General features: G+C 36.4%; 1 protein-coding gene across 1 annotated transcript in view; it reads right to left on the reverse strand.

The window, feature by feature from the left end:
- Nucleotides 1-19,322, reverse strand: part of LOC131073364 (probable glucan 1,3-alpha-glucosidase) — a 57,120-nt gene that overhangs the window by 31,686 nt on the left and 6,112 nt on the right. Inside the window, exons 4-5 of the mRNA XM_058009779.2 lie at nucleotides 15,506-15,716; nucleotides 15,206-15,412 (exon numbers count right to left, since the gene is read on the reverse strand). Of these exons, the coding sequence (XP_057865762.1) occupies nucleotides 15,206-15,412; nucleotides 15,506-15,716 (418 nt within the window). The remainder of the gene's footprint in view (nucleotides 1-15,205; nucleotides 15,413-15,505; nucleotides 15,717-19,322) is intronic.

Here is a 19,322-nt window from a genome sequence, read left to right on the forward strand (position 1 = left end):
GAGTTATCTCATTCGTCAAGCATTACATCCTTTCAAAAGGCCGCCTACCTTGGGCAAGATATAAGAAGAGTTTGTGAAGAGTGATGAAGGAGAAAGGGGAGGATTACCTATTTATACAAGAGCAGATCCAAATCGAATCGAATGAGAATATATGTATTTATATATACAAGGAAAGCAGTTGGTTGATGTAAGCAAAAGGATATGGTATGAACATGTGGTTAAGTCAATTGTCTATCATATCTCTTATGAATGTGGTTAAGTCAATTGTCTATTGTATTGTTGGAATTGTTAATTTTGGGCAAAAATCAGGTGTACACCACTAGGAGACGCTACAAATATCCCCAACATGTCAGGTTTAATAAAGTTCTCAAGTCCACAAGGTAATCCTTAAAACCTGATGACTAACAGGGCAAAGGGCATGAGAACTAGACAAATCAAAGAGCACCACATGTCCTCTCCTAGGTGCCCTAAGAATTAGAATTCAATTGCCTAAATAAACTATAGGATGTCAAAGTCCCTTGAAAGACACCATCTATCATCAACTGAATGTTGTGTCTTTTAAGTTGTTCAAGTCCAAACTAAAGCCCATGAGTGAAACCAACTTGATATGGAGGCTTGCGTACACAAAACTTTAGGGAGTAATATTCCTGAAATCTAAAACCAAGACACTTAGAAAATTGAAGTTTATATGTAGTCTAGTGATTATAATTAGCACTAAAGATACTTTGAACCATGAATGCACTAGATAAGATTTAGACCTTTGATTTACTAAAGTAAACCTCCATGTGATGTGTCCTACAAGCACAATAGTTGGAAAAAAGGCATAAAAGGCCCGACCTTAGACCAAAATTTAATTTGAAAGAAAGCACTAAGAGTATTTGAGTCCATAAATCTCTTAAACATGAGTAGGCAAGGAAAACCCTCTCGAGTAAAAAACCACAACATTAAAATACTTTCATTAACTCAAACAGGCACCAACCCAATGGGCTCCAACCCAGATTACAAGAGATTATTCAGAATACTCAGAGCACCAACTCTGTTTACAAAAGAGAGCACCACCTCACTTCAAAAACCAAAGTAAAACAACTAAAGCACCAACTCTAGCAAGCTAAGGCACAGATCTAACAACTCCATTTAACAAAGAACTAAAAAGAAATATCAGCACTCAGAAAATATGGATCATACTGCTCTTTCACAATTGAAGGACGCCATACTGCTCTTTCACAATTGAAGGAATCCATGTCCTTTTTACATCAGCACGACAGCTTGTTGAAGGACGCACGTACCAAAACCACTTCCTCACAGCCCACGAATTCCCTTTTAAGCAATTTGAGAGAGAAAACGACCTCCCAATAAAAACAATTCTCTAAAAATTCAACTCCCTTTTTTGGTATGAGCACCTCACTCTATACTAAAGGCCACGATAATGATAGAAATTCTCTCTACCTACCACCATGACTAGTTCATTATTTCTCCAATATTCACATGTCCAGCACAATGAGCCTTTTCTTGCTCACATCTAATACTACCACCACACCTAACATATACCAAAAAAAAATGTTACCTCTCCAACATCAATACAGTATTCATTCGTCACTTTCTTTGTCCATTCGTTTTTTACAAAAAAAAAAAAAAAAACTATAACATATCTTCAAAAAAAAAATCATCGAGCCTCTTGCGTATAGACACGTTCTTTTCTTGAAGTCATTTTCAATATTCACACTTTGTATCTCCTATAACAATGTCTCCTATAACAATGTTAGCAACGGCTTTAAAAAAAATTGAACCCCAAAAGTAGTTCTTCCTTCTTTTTTCTCAAAACATTACAAGCTCGTAGCAAATCAAATCGGTTTTTTTTTATATTCTCCAAGGTTGTTGTTGGCATTACACTAAAAATTTAGTTGACTTTCCAGAAGGAGAAAATCAATTTCAAGCAAAGTCGTTTTAAATTTTTTTTAATTGGCATCCACTCCTCTCAACACTACGCCACTCTGACAAGGCAAACATTTCAGTTACTAGCTCCCTCCGTAGAATAACATATTTACACCCTCAAAAAGAAATTGCCAAGAATACTCTCAAAGGCTTGATTCGAATTTCTGAATGGAAGCCGATATTCCACACACAATGCAATCTAACAAAAGAAAGCCTAAATGAAAATCACGTCCAGCCACTCGTAATCATGGTTATGATTATTCAGCAAGCACGTTTGAGTTCAAAAAAATGCACACCAGAGATATTAAACTCGTAATCATGGTTATGATTAGAGAAGGCACACACACACACACAAGTTGCTCCAACATACACACAAGTAGCTTCAAAATTTGACCTCAATGACAAATATTTCAACAAACTCCCCCTTTGTCATTGATGGAAACACCATCTCCAACTTGCAACCTCCTGAAACCAAAAAGATATGACTTCTCCCCTTTAAATCCTGCTCCCCCTTTGACATCAATGACTGAAACGCAGCTGCAATCAACCAAAAACTGATACAAATTCTTAAACAAAATTGCAATCTCCGAACAGGGGCATAAAATAATGCAATATATACTCCCCCTGAGTAATACAACACTTCAATGATGGAGTGAAACCATTCCTAACTACCATCTTAACCTTTCAAAAGTATCTTTGGGCAAGGGCTTTGTAAAAACATCTGCAAGTTGATCCTTAGTAGAAACAAATTCAAGCTTTACCTTCTGATCATTGACTGGCTCACGCAAGAAATGATACTTGATCGAAATCTGCTTAGTTCTAGAGTGCAAAACAAGATTTTTAGATATGCTAATAACACTCGTATTATCACAAAAAATAGAAATGGGATGACTGATATCTACCTTGAAGTCTTTCAATGTCTATTTTATCCAAAGAACCTATGTGTGGTAGGACACTGCCACTATACATTCCGCTTTAGCAGTTGAAAGAGAAACATAAGCTTGCTTTTTACTATCCCATGAAACCAAACACTTTTCAAGGAAGAAAGCACCTCCACTTGTGCTCTTCCTGTCATCAATAGAGCCACCCCAATCCGCATCTGTATAGGTTGTACGTAACAAATCATTTCCACTAGGATACCAAAGGCCATACTCCATAGAACCCTTGAGGTACTTGAAAATTATTTTGACTACACAAACATGTGTCTCCTCAGGGGCAGCCTAAAATCTTGCAATATATCCTACAGCCTGCATTATATCAAGTCCAGTAGCTGTAACATATAACAAACTACCTATCATAGACCTGTAAAGAGTTTGATCAGCATATGATGATTCATCATCCTTATTGAGTTTACAGCTAGTCACCATAGGAGTGCTAACAGAAGTACAATCTTCCATTTTGAACCTCTTCAACATCTCTCTAATATATTTAGTCTGAGAAATAAGTGTACCTTCCTTAGATTGATGAATTTGCAGCCCAAGGAAGAATGACAGCTCTCCCAACATTGACATTTCAAACTCCATCTTCATATTAGTTGCAAAAACTTCACACATCTGGACACAATCACTCCCAAAGATTAAGTCGTCAACATATACAACCACAATCAGCATATGTTTACCTACCTCTTTGATATACAAGTTGATCTCCGCAATGCCTCTTCTAAACCCCTGTTGAAGCAAATTACTATTCAATTTGTCATAACAAGCATGGGGTGCCTGTTTGAGGCCATAAAGTGCCTTTTTCAACTTGCACACATAACCATGATTCTCTAACAAAATAAAACCATCAGGCTGTTCTACATAAACCTCTTCATTTAAATCAACATTAAAGAAGGCAGATTTAACATCCATTTGAAAAACATTAAAACCTTTAAAAGAGGCAAAAGCTAAGAACATTCTAATTGTCTCTAATCTACCAACTGATGCAAAGGTTTCATCAAAATCTATACCTTCAACCTGAGCATAACCTTTACACGCTAACCTTGCCTTGTTCCTTGCAACTTGACCATCCTCATTCAACTTGTTCCTAAAAGCCCACTTTGTGCCAATCACGTTCTTGTCCTTAGGCCTTGGGACAAGTTCCCAAGTTTCACTCTTTTGGATCTGATCTAACTCTTCTTTCATGGCTGCAAGCCAAGACTTATCATCCACTGCCTCTTCAAAAGTATTTGGTTCAATCATGGACAGCAATGAAATATCATCATCCTCATAGTAATTAGCATTCCTTCTTGATGCTCTAGGTCTGTCCTCTTACATAATCTGATTAATAGCGTGGTTCTTTTCAACAAATCTTGATGTAGTCTTGACAGATGTTCTAATTGTAGTTTTGTTTCTGTCATGTGAAGTTGTAGGACCAACTGATGCATCTGCTATTTTAAACTGATTATATGTTGTCCCTCCCTCAAAGTGTGTACCAACACTTTCATTTAGATTATTTTCAGGGGTATTACCAGCATTGGTGCTTGCTGTCCCAGCTTGTGTATCAGTAGAAATTTGTTGATCAACATTTTCAGCCTCATCACCTTGCAAGCTATAATCACAACTTTGCAAATTCTTACAAGAGTTAGCAATCTCATGAATTTTCACATTAGTGCATTCAACTACCTTATGCAACCTCTTATTGAAACATTTATAGGCTTTACTTTTAGAAGAATATCCTATAAAAATGCCCTCATCTACTCGAGGATCAAATTTGCCTAAATTATCCTCATCTCTCCTAATATAACAAGGGTTGCCAAAGATCTTAAAATACTTAACAGTTCTTGCCTTACCATTCCATAATTCATACGGTGACTTGTTGTACTTTACTCTTACCAAACTTCTATTTTGAATATAAACAGTTGTATGAATTGCTTCTTTCCAAAAGCAATCACTTACCTTGGATTCATTCATCATGCTTCTAGTCATCTCCTGAACTGGCCTATTTTTCCTCTCAACCACCCCATTCTGTTGAGGTGTCCTAGCAGCTGAAAATTGCCTCTTAATACCATACTTCTCACAGAAACTCACAAACTCATTAGAGGTAAACTCACCTCCATTGTCCGATTGCAGGCATTTGATTTTCATTCTCTTCTTCAAACAAATCTTTGAAAGCTTTGAACTTTTCCAAGGCTTTTGATTTTTCCTTCAAAAAGGCCACCCAAGTCATACGTCAGTAGACATCAATTAATAACATAAAATATCTCCCACCTTGCATGCTTGCAGTCCTTGTTGGTCCACACAAATCAGTATGAACCAACTCTAAAGGCAATGTGCTAGAGTAATCCTTTGCTTTAAAAATCGTACGAGTTTGTCTACCCAATTAACAATCTTTACACACTGTGTGAGATGGTTTAGCAAGTTTTAGCAAGTCTCTCACCACTTCCTTCTTGCTGATTTGAACAAGGCTGTCAAAATTTATATGACCAAGTCTCCTATGCCACAAACGAGATTCATCAAGTACGCTCAAACAACAAATTTCACTTTTAGCATCTTCAAGAATGTATAAGTTATTCGCTGCCCTACTAGATTCAGCAATATGAACGCCATCCTTACTAATCTTGCAACAGTTAGAACTAAAAGTTAAATTATGACCTTGATCACACAATTGAGTGACACTAAGCAAATTATGTTTCAGGCCTTCTACAAACAGCACATTCTCAACTTTAGTCTTTCCATCATTCATCACAAAAGTATCTTTACCAGCAACCTTAGCAAATGAATTTCCACCAAATCTTACCTTACCACCATTTGATTTCTTGAGAATCAAGAACTTACTCTCATCTCCAGTCATGTGTCTAGAACAGCCACTATCTACATACCAAATGTCTTTTTCACTCTAAGCAAGAAGAGTTGTTTGCACAATCAAAGACTTTGTTTCAAGCTCTTTCTCTTTCTTCCTCCAAACTTTGGTTTCTTTGGCCTTGCTCTCATTATCTTTCTTTGAGAAATCTGCTCTATCAATCTTATAAAATCTTGCACTGTGCCCAATGTTATTACATTTATAGCAAACATAATTAGAATTTCTCAGAGGAGCAATAAAGTTCTTGTTTGCAAAACTGAAATAATTTCTAAAAGACATCCTCCAATTTGCTACCTTGTGTCCAAAATAGTTACAAGCAAAACAGTAAACATGAAAAAATGAATAATTAAACATGGTTATTTGTGCTTGTCTAGTACTAAAAGGTTGCCTAAAAACATTATTTCTAGTTTTTGAAGATGAAAACCTTGAGCTCTCACTATTAAAAGTTTGTCGTTCTACCTTTGAGCTTTGACCTTCTTCAAGGCCAACTCCATCCTTGTCTGACAACTGTTTTTTGTTGAAAATGTAGCTAGGTCGTATCCCTTGATTAGGCCGACCTAGCTTGGTAAATTTTAATGTGGCCTTCGGCCTTAAAATTTATTGTGTATGGGCCTATTTGGGATATTATGTAACTTGATTTAGGGCAGGCCCTATTTGGGCGAATTACATATGTGTAACTTGTGTTCATATGTAACTTGTACTTAACCTAGACCTATTCTTCTTGGCAGGAAAATTGTCTAGGCCGACCAAGAGGGAAATTATAATGTATTATCTCCTATATATTCGAGTTGTTGAGAGCATTCATTATATACATTCGGCGAAACTTCTCCATTCAGCAAGATCATTTATCAGCGAAACATTCATGAGCATCAGCGATTCACATTACAAGGATAGCGAATCATATTTCAAGGTGTGCAAACTGGTTCAAGGGACAGCGATTCATAACCCTGAAATAGCGAACCATTTCCACTAGCAGCTAACTATCTTCCAGGGTCTCCACACTCACCTTCAAGTCTGCAATTCATCAGCGAACTCCATTGGTGACTGCAGATAAGTTACATGCTCACCTAATTCAGATGTGCTAAATGCTTCATGTGCTGAAGCTAGTTGTAAAGAGACCTACCGTTCATTGATTAATATGATTTAGTTGGGTTTTTCACCTCCAAGAGGGAGGTTTTCCCAAGGTATAGTTGTGTTGTGTGTTCTTCTTACTATGCATTTTTGTTTTCTGCTCATTAATTGTTAATCTGATCATTAAAAACTAACATGGTATCAGAGCAGGTTCCTTCTATAAAGCCTAACAGCTTGAAGGTAGATCCTGTATCTTTTTGCAGACTGAGAAATCAGAGCAGGTAGCACAGAGAAGTGTTGAAGAAGACTAGCATGAATGCAATTCTATCAGGCTTATCGCTCCACTCATACAGACTGGGAAACAATTCACAACTATTGATTGCTAATGTCATGCAGTGTCCAGACTTCAAACTAAATTCACACGATTGTAGCGAGGGTATTTATGAAGTGCTTATGGATGAGAATGGATTATGAGTGATGGCGAGGGCCGAAGGCCACGCAGCCATCATCAGATGATTCAGTGTGATCTAAGTGGATGGTTATGTTGGAATCTAACTTATAAGAGAAGTATTTTTTGAATTTTTCGTGTTGTTATCAATTCATTGGATAGTGAATCATATATGATAGTCTTGAACTATTAGTAACCTCTCTTAAATGCTTTCAGGACGGACTGAGGAGCATAAAGATGATGATTGTATTCAAGAGAGGAAGGTTTTGAGACATCCTATGAGGAAGCATCACCCTAGTCTTCATCCTGTGATACTACGATCAGATTAAAGCCCTATGAGAAGATTGAGGTGAAAGCCCTCAGTTAAGGCAATCTTCCAGGAGAAGGTTGGGGTGAGAGCCGTCATTCCACCCTCTGCAAGTAGGCATGGTCGTGCTGTATTCTTCTCTGGGAGAAGTCTGAGGTTAGAGCCCTCCTTCCACCGTCTACGAGTAGGTATGGTGGGTATCATGGATGAAATTTCATGATGAGTTTGTTCATCCCATGGGAGTAGCCATGGTAGTAGTCACGATGTGACTTGATTGATCAAGGGATCCTCCCTAGCTAAGAGGGAGTGTTGAAAATGTAGCTAGATCGTCTCTCTTCATTAGGCTGACCTCGCTTGGTAAATTTTAATGTGGCCTTCGGCCTTCAAATTTATTGTGTATGGGCCTATTTGGGATATTATGTAACTTGATTTAGGGCAGGCCCTATTTGGGCAAATTACATATGTGTAACTTGTAAACACAAAATAGGTCAAAACCTATTCATGTAACTTGTGTTCATATGTAACTTGTACTTAACCTAGACCTATTCTTCTTGGCAGGAAAATTGTCTAGGCCGACCAAGAGGGAAACTAGAATGTATTATTTCCTATATATTCGAGTTGTTGAGAGCATTCATTATATACATTCAGCGAACTTCTCCATTCAGCAAGATCATTTATCTGCGAAGCATTCATGAGCATCAGCGATTCACATTACAAGGACAGCGAATCATATTTCAAGGTGTGCAAACTGGTTCAAGGGACAGCGATTCATAACCCTGAAATAGGGAACCATTTCCAGTAGCAGCTAACTATCTTCCAGGGTCTCCACAATCACCTTCAGGTCTGCAATTCATCAGCGAACTCCATTGGTGACTACAGATAAGTTACATGCTCACCTAATTCAGATGTGCTAAATGCTTCATGTGCTGAAGCTAGTTGTAAAGAGACCTACCGTTCATTGATTAATATGATCTGAGAATTTAGCTGGGTTTTTCACCTCCAAGAGGGAGGTTTTGCCAGGTTATAGTTGTGTTGTGTGTCCTTACTATGCATTTTTGTTTTCTGTTCATTAATTGTTAGTCTGATCGTTAAAAACTAACATTTTTGAGAAGACCAATGAAAGTAAACCTTTCTGATTTATTTCTTCTTGGTTCAACAATGTAAATGATTTCTCTATTTTCCTAAGAGAAGCAATCTCCATTTCATGTTTTTCACAGCTTTCAACCTTTACATTAATCTGATTTTTCAATACCTCTTCGAGTTTCCTAGCCTCAATAATCTTTATTTTTAGATCATTTATTTGTTTCTTTGCATCCTCAAGAGCTTGTGACTTCCAAACTTTTTCTTCAATCTCTTCTTTGAGCAGCAGCTTCATATTTAGATTTTTCTTCCTAAGACTTTTGATTTCACTAAAGTGTGCTTAACAACTCTTGTTCAAGGTCAACTTCTCCATCTTCTTCATCAAAGACATCTTCATCTTCTTGATTTTCAGCATGAAATTCTTCGAGAGCCATAAACAAGATCTCGTCACTCTGAGATTTTTCATCACTTCCTTTAGATGAATCACTTCCCTCCTTTGAATAAAGACTCATTTTGGATTTCCATGTCTTCTTATCCTTTCCTCTTAACTTTTCTTTGTTACTTAGGCTTCTTTTCATAACTGTTGTCTTCATTGTTCTCATAAGGACATAACTGTTGTCTTCATTGTTCTCATTAAAGCATTTACGAGGCATCTTCTTCTTTTGTTTGCTGAATTCCTTCTTCACCCTTTTCATAAACAAAGCTTCCTCTGAGTCTTAATCAACATCCGAACAATCACTTGAAACGTTCTCTTTTTGTTTGCCTTTCTTTGATACTTTAAAGCGGTCTCCCTTTTTGATAATTTTGTGTTTGTCCTCATCTCATAGGAAATCAATATACCATGGAGCTTGTCAACAAACAATTTATCAAGATGAACCATCTCCTCTATGGCTGAAATCTTTGCATAAAATCTTTGAGGTAAAGACCTTAAGATTTTCTAGATAACCAAACTATCATCAACCTTCTCACCAAGACCTTTAAGACAATTGACAACTTCGTCTACTCTCGGAAAGTATGTTGCAACATTCTCATCTTCTTTCATTTTCAGACTTTCAAATCGCATCTTGTGAGTCTCAAGCTTGGCTTTCTTTACCTTTTCATCTCCTTCATAGGCATTTTGGAGCTTATCCTGCATGGCCTGAGCAGTATCACAAATCATAACTTTAACAAACTCAAATTTAGACAATCCACACAATATAGCATTCATAGCCTTAGCATTGCTTTCAAATGCTTTCTTCTCATCAGCAGTAGAAGGAGGATTTTGAGGTGTGTAGCCTGACACTACGCTGTTCCAGACATCGAATCCAAGAGACATCAGATATGCTCTCATCCTGACACACCAGAAAGCATAATTAGAACCATCAAATAGAGAGGCTCTATTCGTTGCAAGACCTTCGAAAGCATTCATCTTCAAGTGCCAACAGAATCAACCATCAAGCTGTTAAGCCTTATTAGAAGGTAGAAGGTACTTGCTATGATACCAATTGAGAGACACCCAAGAAACACTAGGGGGGGGCGGGGGGGGTGTGAATCGGTGTTTCAAAATTTTAATACAAATTTTTAAAAGGACACCAAAAGATCGGTAACACAAGAACACAAGATTTCTCGTGGAAAACCCTCCCAGGTAAAAAACATGACATTAAAATACTTTCATTCACTCAGACAGGCACCAACCCAGATTATAAGAGATTATTCAGAATACTAAGAGCACCAACTCTGTTTACAGAAGAGAGCACCACCTCACTTCAAAAACCAAAGTAAAAAAACTGAAGCACCAACTCCAGCAAGCTAAGGCACAGATCTAGCAGCTCCATTTAACAAAGAACTGAAAAGAAATATCAGCACTCAGAAAATTTGGATCATACTGCTCTTTTACAATTCAAGGACGCCACACAGCACTTTGCATTAAAAATTATTAAAATCTAAAGCAGCATCTCCTCCAAAACATGACTCTATCCTCATGAGCACAAAAAAACAACTTCACAAAGAAAATCCACAACTCTTGTCAAAACGCTTACACCTCTATTGCAGCCCACGCAGTCACCAAACTTTAACTATTTTCATTTCCTTTTTACATCAGCACTCCACCTTGCTGAAGGACGCACATACCAAAATCACTTCCTCATAGCCCACGAATTCCCTTGTAAGCAATTTGACAGAGAAAACGACCTCCCAATAAAAACGATTCTCTAAAAAATTCAACGCCCTTTTTTGGTATGACCACCTCACTCTATACTGAAGGCCACGATGATGATAAAAATTATCTCTGCCTACCACCACGACCAGTTCATAATTTCTCCGATATTCACACATCTAGCACAGTGAGCCTTTTCTTGCTCACATCTAATACTGTCGCGACACTTGACATATACCAAAAAAAAAAAGCTACCTCTCCAGCATCAATACAGCATTAATTCCTCACTTTCTTTGTCCATTCGTTTTTTTTAATTGTAACGTATCTTCAAAAAAAAAACGTCGAGCCTCTTGCATATATACATGTTCTTTTCTTGAAGTCGTTTTATGTTCTTTTCTTGAAGTCTCTTTCAATATTGATAGACTTTGTATCTCCCGTAACAATGCTAGCAATGGCTTTTAAAAACAAAATCGCACCCCAAAAATAGTTCCTCCTTTTTTCTCAAAACATTACAAGCTCATAGAAAATTAAATCGGTTTTTTTTTATATTCTCCAAGGTTCGCTGCTGGCATTATACCTACAAAAAATTTCACTGAAGGAGAATATCAATTTCAGGCAAAGTCATTCTTCTTAAAAAAAAAAAAATCAGCATCCACTCCTCTCGACACTGCGCCACTCTAACAAGGCAAACATTTCAGTTACTAGCTCCTTCCGCAGAATAACATATATGCACCCTCAAAAAGAAATTGCCAAAGAATACTCTTAAAAGCTTGATTTAAATTTTTGAATGAAAGCCAATATTCCATACACAATACAATCTGACAAAAGAAAGGCTAAATGAAAATCACATTCAGCCACTCGTAATCATGGTTATGATTATTCTGCAGGCACGGCTGAGTTCAAAAAACATGCAAACCAGAGAAATTTAAACCGCTCCTGATAAAGGTCAACATTCATTCTTAAGCCTTAAATTCAATTCCACAAAAAAAAAAAATTTGATTATGAAACGTGCCTCTTTAAATTCCACCACATCTGCCTTAAAAGAAGTTCATTTGCTTAAAAGAAATCAAATATTGAGGAAAGAAACGGGCCCCACTAGACACATAAGACTTGATGATATGGCTAACATGGCTTAAAGTCTGACTAAGCAGCTGACATATTTGACAAGTAAGCACTAAGCTGACTAGAGAAGGCACACACACACACAAGCTGCTCCAACATACACACAAGTAGCTTCAGAATTTGACATCAGTGACAAATATTTCAACATATTATAGATGGCACTTTGACGGGGAAGGAGCAAAATCATACTGTTTGTAATTAATACTAAAAAGTAGTTTAAAAATTTAAACTATTATATACTATGAATATATAATAATAGTTATATAATAAACTATAAATTTAAAATAATGTAAAATTTATAATATACATATTTAATTTTTAATATAACATATAATATATATTTTTTTTATGGAGGAAATCCGGGTTTTTAGCTTGGTCTGATCCCAGAGAGACCACTTACAAAGGATCTCTTCCCATGAGGCCATCTCCAAGGGGTCATCATTCCCCACACTTTACTTGTTCAAACCCACGAGCTCAACGGCCCAACAAAGGCAGAAGGCCTACGAGCTCAATGGCCCAGTGGGGGTTGGAACCTTGGTGGCTGCCTCACCAACGAAGTGCTTCCACAACGACACTAAACGTCCGAAGACAATTTTATTATATATAAATATAGATATGTGATTTTTAATTTATAATTGATATAGTATCAGGATGCATAAAATAATAATAGGTTAGAAGTATCAGGATGCATAAAATAATAAGTTAATAAGTTTGTGGAGTGTTGATATATGTGTTGTAAATAAGTGTCATATTAATATTAAGTTGTTAAGAAACAACTTACTATTATTAGTCACATGGTTTGTTAAAAGTTTAGTATATTTGTTATTTTATTAGTGGTCATGAGTTGAGTTGTTAAATAACAACTCAATCTATTTAGGAATATTGTTTCCTAAATATTAGGATGTGACAATCCTATAAATATGTAATGTTTATTGAATAAAAATGAAGAAAGAACGTATTATTTTGAATTGAATCATTTGTAGCCTTATTCTGCCCAAATTTTCTATTAATTTTTTCCTCAAACAAAGACGTGCAATTCATTATGTGAGCAATATATCCAAAGTGCTCCATGAAATAAATCTGAATGACAACAGACAAGCTTACATACTTGTAATAAAACAGCCTCCAACACATAATCGTTAAAATTTGGCTCTACCTAAAATAGTAGTTGCAATCTAGGCATTGCCAAAACCAGTGACTTGCTAATCTTTTACTTCAACTAAACAAATGACTTTTGTTGAATTCTACCCCATATTAAAGACTAACCAATTGCCATCAGGGAATATAAAGCACTGCAACTGTGGAATATGATTTGATAAGGTTTCTCAAATATTGAACTACCCCCTAGAAAACATCACTTTAAAATGGCTTCAGCTTTTACTAAATTCCTAACAATAGCTGGAATGCTGTATGATTAATTTTGACCACGACTACTTCATAGACTTAGCTAACCTTGATCTCAAACTTAGACAACTATTTGGTGTATTTGGTGACTGCCCTTTATTTGCCTATGTAATCAGCAATATGAATATAAACAACGAAAATCTATTTTCTACAATTCATGGGTTAAACTCTATTTTATTTTCTCTCTATATCTCTAGGCCATGGAAATGCTCTTAAGTTTTTAAAAAAAAGTAGTTTGTGTCTATTTTTCTACAATTTTTTACGATGTTTTATAATCCATTTATTTACCCATTTTTTCATAAAACCTTATACTTTTTGTTTGCCATTTTTTTCCCCAAATGGTTTTTGCTGCTATGATATAAAGCAATTGCAATTGTGGAATATGATTTGATAAGCTTTCTAAAATATTGAATTAACCTACAAAACTCCTTGCCTCATTGACCACAGAGAAATTCTTGGATCACTTCAAAATGGCTTCCACTTTTACTAAATTCCTAACAGTAGCTGGATTGTTGTCTGTTATGTTTTGATCTCAGTTACTTCGTAGACTTAGCTAGTATTTGATCTCATACTTAGACAAATATTTGGTGTATTTGGTGACTGTCCTCTTAAGAGTTAACTTAATATTTGCCTATGTAATCAGCAATATGAATATAAACAACAAAAAATTATTTTCTACAATTCATGTGTTAAACTCTATTTTATTTTCCCTCTATATCTCTATGCTATGGAAATACCCTTGAAGTTTTTTTAAAACAAAAAATTTGTCTCTTTTTCTACAATTTTTTATGTTCTTTTTTAATCCAATTTTTTCCTGATTTTTTACCCATTTTTTCATAGAATCTTATACTTTTGGTTTGCTGATTTTTTCTCCAAACAATTTTTGCTACAATGCTTATAATGATCCTATCACTTTCAGTTACCATATAAAACCATCTAATGATTTGAAAAGCTTATTCTGCTTCAAGATTGATTCAATTGTTGATTGGGCCTAAACCAAGTTCATGACTCGTAATATTTTCACATCAGGCAATCACGTGTTCTATTGTCATTTTTACTACCATCACAACAATCCAAACTTTTTTTGCCTGAATTGTTTTTAAGAAAATTCAAAATATTGCCATGAAGAGGCATTCATAGCCCTAAATCCTATCCACATGCTCTTTTCCTGTTCACATATAATTACTAGAATTTTATAAGTACTTCTACTGTCCCCATTTTGCATACCGAAGTCTGTTTCAAAAAAGTATATCAGTCTGTTTCGAAAAAGTATATGTATGGAACTAGAAACATATATCCCAGCTACATTGTGACATGCAACTCCAATATAATGGCAGAATTTTTCATTAAAATCCGTTGGACATGCAAACATTAGGTCTTTTATATAGTATAATTATAGACAGAGCCAGCAGTATGCTAAATTAATACAGATGTTACTATTTTTTATTTGTGTACAAGTATCATATTCATTGAAAGGATTGGTGGTTGTCATGAGGAATGGCAAACCTTATTCAGTTTTGTATAGTAACAACTATTGACAGAACCAACAGTTCACCAAACTACTCCAGATTTTTCTATTTCTTATTTGTGTACAAGCGACACATTCATCAAATTGATGATTGTCACAAAGAATGAGAAACCTTTGGTGTACAAGGTCAAGATTCAAGTGACCACTTTTGAAATTACTAGCTGCTATATTTGGCAAACCATAAAAACGTAAATAATTTCCTAACAGCTTAAGTCATAATGAACCAGATGCTATTTTCAATACATTTTAATGGTGTAAAATGTAAAATGCTACTTTACAGAAAGCTGACAAACAGAATAATAACATAGAGATTGGTGTTTTCAACACATTGTAATAGTGTAAAATGCCACTTGACAGATATTGGACAAACAGATAATAACAAAGGTTGGTGATACATACTAGTGTGTAAGGATCCCCAGCCATTTGAGTGGAGCTGCGGCGAAATCTGTCCTTGCGAGGAATAATGGTCCCACCTCTCTGGAAAGCAGGTATGCTCTCATCGGACACACCCAACTTATAGTGTTCACCACCAGTGTACACAGCTCCAGTTCTCAAGTCATACCAATACTGTGAACCTGGCAAGTAGACTGTGACAGAAGTAGCTCCCTGAAATCATAAATAAATGAAATAGTTGTTATAACAAAGAAGCCCATGCCTCCAAATCACTAACAAAAGCCCTTTTCAAAACAATTGCACCACCTCATTGTAGATACCCTGGACCAACAAACTGCCTCCAACTAAAAATGCCTCGTCGTTAGAAAATGTCAACTCATCATTTGGGAACTCCATCCACAGGGGACGCATGACTGGAGCTCCACTAACACTAGCCTCTCTAAATAGTGTGTAGTAGTATGGAAGCAATGCATAACGAATGTGAATTGCCTCTCGAATCAACTCGGTCATTCGATCCCTGCAAGAAAATTGTAACAAAATCTCTTTGAGTACTTCTATGGATGTTTTCCATCTATACTTATTATTTTTCTTCTCCGTGCTTGATATTAACAACATTCAATCATGAACAAACCTTGATAAGTCCATGGTCAAATGCTGCTTTCTAGTCCACCCCTTGGACTCTAAAAGTTAAAATGAACAAGACACAAACATGTCCACACTCTTTACATACTGTATACAATATTTGGTGCTATGGCTTCTGGGAAAGAAACTTAGGGCAGTGACTTGATTCAATAGCAGTTTTTATTTTGCACCATAAAACTCATCTAGGTCCTCCACTATTACACACAAAATAATCACATGATTTGAAGCACTATGGAACACCACCTGTATAAAATCCAATGAGATATGGAGCTCCATTGTGAATGGCTGATAAGGCACAACACTTGCTAAAGGTTTTGCAAATAGGGTTAACTGTCACAGCCCAATGTATAGCACCCCCTTGAGTTGCCAATTAGGGTAGCCAAAGAGAGTATCTGAGTTGAGAAACATGCAATTTTGCTGCACATAATGCTGCAATACGATTGGTTTGAATGTGCAGATCACAGAGACATGGAGAACCAAACAAAGTAGAAGGGGGTTACTTAGTTCCATGGGGTAGAAACCGAATCGACAGAAGTAACTCACATAGCAACTATGTTATACCAGGTTTGACAATTTTATGCCATCTATTGGCTGGGTCCAGTCCAGGTCTGGATATGAGGCCAGGGCAGCCCTAGATTCACCAAAGATCCATCTGCAAATAACCCCACAGGGCCTGTGCTTCACATTCCATCGCAGACTTATGAATACATTTTTTCTGTTTCAGGTTCAAATCTCTGTGCTGCCACTGTTAATGTCTGTACCCTTGCTGCAATCTTTATAAATGCCCCTGCCAAAACTCATTGATGAATAAGCTGAGACACACAACCTAGCTGGTATTGAGACTGATAAAACAGATCCTCCACGTGCGTGATTGACATCCTTCAGTTGCACGGTCAATAAATCAATGGGCAGGAGAAGATATCTTGACCACACAGAAGGTCTTTCATAAACATTCACAAATTATATATTATATTTTTTATAATATAAATGTAAATATTAGATATTAGAAAAATATAACATGGTATAATCTATTTATATAAATATAAATATAATATTATTAAATTGCATATTTTTATTATATAATAACAAAATATCTTTATATGTCTTTAATAAATTTTAAATATAAATGCCAACTACTGGCCATACCATCCAAGGAGGGAAAAATCTTCCATATTCCATACCCGTAACCTAAACCTAAACCCAAAACCAAAGCAGCAACGAATAAATGAAGACATATGTTAGGACAGAGCAAGCTCTCACACAACCAAGCCAGCCTAGATATCAAAGGATCGTGCTGATAGAGAAGAGAAAATCCAAGGCGGAAGCCAATAATGAGTAAGCATTAATATAGAGTTAATGCCTGAGGAGTTGACAAAAGCTACAGAGATTTGAGGTGGAAGCCCAAGAAAACAGAGCAAAATCTACAAAGGAAATCTGGATATCAAGACAGGATAGTAACTGAAGAACTGGAAACAGAACCAAAAGTACAACGAATCCCAGGGTAGCCTGAGGAGGACAGAATGATGATTGCACCAGGAGAACATCCAAGAAGATGATGTAGAGGTTAATGGGCAGCTAAAACAGGCAAGAGAAAAGTGACAAGCATCCAGTAGGATGCATGAGGAAAATCAGATAAATAGGAGATGGATTGGAGAATTGAAGGATTTAAAAAATAAGCAGAATTTCCCATGAGAGATTTTCGGGTATAAGTTGATGGAAGCGGGGATTGAAAGAGATAAAAATCATTGTAAATTCAGCTAGTAACTGGACAGAGAAATAGAGAAGTAGATTGCAGAAGGAAGACGAGTGAAGGAGAATTTTAGTTGGCATTGGAGAATCATTTTAAATCCTGTTTGTGTGTTTTGATAAATTGAATTTAAGCTATTTATATCAGGATTCAAATGTGTAGTTTTTGAGTCGAACTCACTGACCCATATTTCATGAGCATTCACACAAACCAGTATCTCATGAGAATGAAAGGTCCACTTAACACTCATTGCATCTAGGTAATGCTCACCCAGATGAAGCATTGGGACTTCCCAGGAGGTCACCCATTCCAATACTACTCCAACTCAAGCACTCTTAACAATGGATAGGTGACCTCTCAGAAAGTCCCAATGTTTCACCTCTGTAAGCATCACTTAGATGCAATGAGTACTAAGTGGACCTTTCATTGTCATGAAAGATATGTTCATGAAATATGGATCAATGAGTTTGACTCAAAAACTATGCAATTGAATCCCGGGTATAGATATCATAATTTGACTCACTGCAGAGATTACTTCTTACTTATCAAAGGTGAATTTGTTACTAGATTAATTATTAATCTATCAGCCTAAACTTCTCAGTTGTTCTTCTATTTCTACGTTGTTTCCTATGAAGATGAATGTGATGTGTGGATCGGAATGGCATACCCAAAGGCACTTATGGCATGTGGGGAATATAATAACGTTTAGGTTTTTAAACTGGTGAATGTTTAAGTCCTGTGAATCAGTGTTTTCTAGAAGGATAAAAGGCTTCAAAAAGAGTTCACTGAGGTCAAATGTGGCATAAGGGAAAATTGAAACAAAATATTGATATGAAATGAGGCCTTAGCTTAAGTTAGGTGACTCAGCCCCATTTGGATTTGGTGATCAGGAATCCAGTTTGACAACCTAGTGTGGGTTTAGTGACCCTGAATGCTCCCCAATATCTCTAAAATATTAACCATGATCGTGTGTGTACCTGTGTGTTGTAGTCAATTTTCTGTTCATACTGTGGGACTGGTTAGGTTATGTAAGCTCCTTGTCTAGCCTTGAGTGGGGTTGGGCCCAAACTATGTGGAGATAGCAATTTGAACGAGTGGTGGAAGGTAGAAGAGTAGACTAACTCAGATTATCAGGTGTTATATTTTTGGATGACAGTCAGAGTGTTAGTCATCATACCTCATTACACCCTATGCAACTTGGCACCTACTGTGAGGGTGGTTGGGTGGAATAGCTCACCCATTTTCTGTGTTTGGCCAAAGGGAACCATCAGCAACAAGAATCCAGGAGTTGTTCCATGATATCCACTTTACCCTGATTCCCTTGTGTATTACTAGGACAATCATAAGAAGTCATGTTACATAGATTGGGCATTGATGTAAATCGCCTAAGGAGATTTTAAAAACTAATCTCCTCCTAAAACAAGATTTATTTAGGAGACTTTGAAAACGTTGATGCTAACAAAATATACACAGTTGAATCCAGAAACTTCAAGCATAATACATCATGAACTGTGGAAATTTGATTTATTTATCTAAAAGAATACTAACTTTACAGGACAGGATCAGCAAGTATTGTTTTCCTCGGGAAGATGAAGAGCTAAAGACTGAGTTCCAGTTAGATAATATCTAAAGTGTTAATGGAATGTTCCTTAGGATCCTGTAAGTGTTGCGTGATTATTTGAATGTTCAAACTTCAAAGGTTCTAAATTTGATGTACTAAACACGAGTTATCTG

The sequence above is a fragment of the Cryptomeria japonica genome, chromosome 9 (genome assembly GCF_030272615.1).
Source record: "Cryptomeria japonica chromosome 9, Sugi_1.0, whole genome shotgun sequence".
Lineage (NCBI taxonomy): Eukaryota > Viridiplantae > Streptophyta > Pinopsida > Cupressales > Cupressaceae > Cryptomeria > Cryptomeria japonica.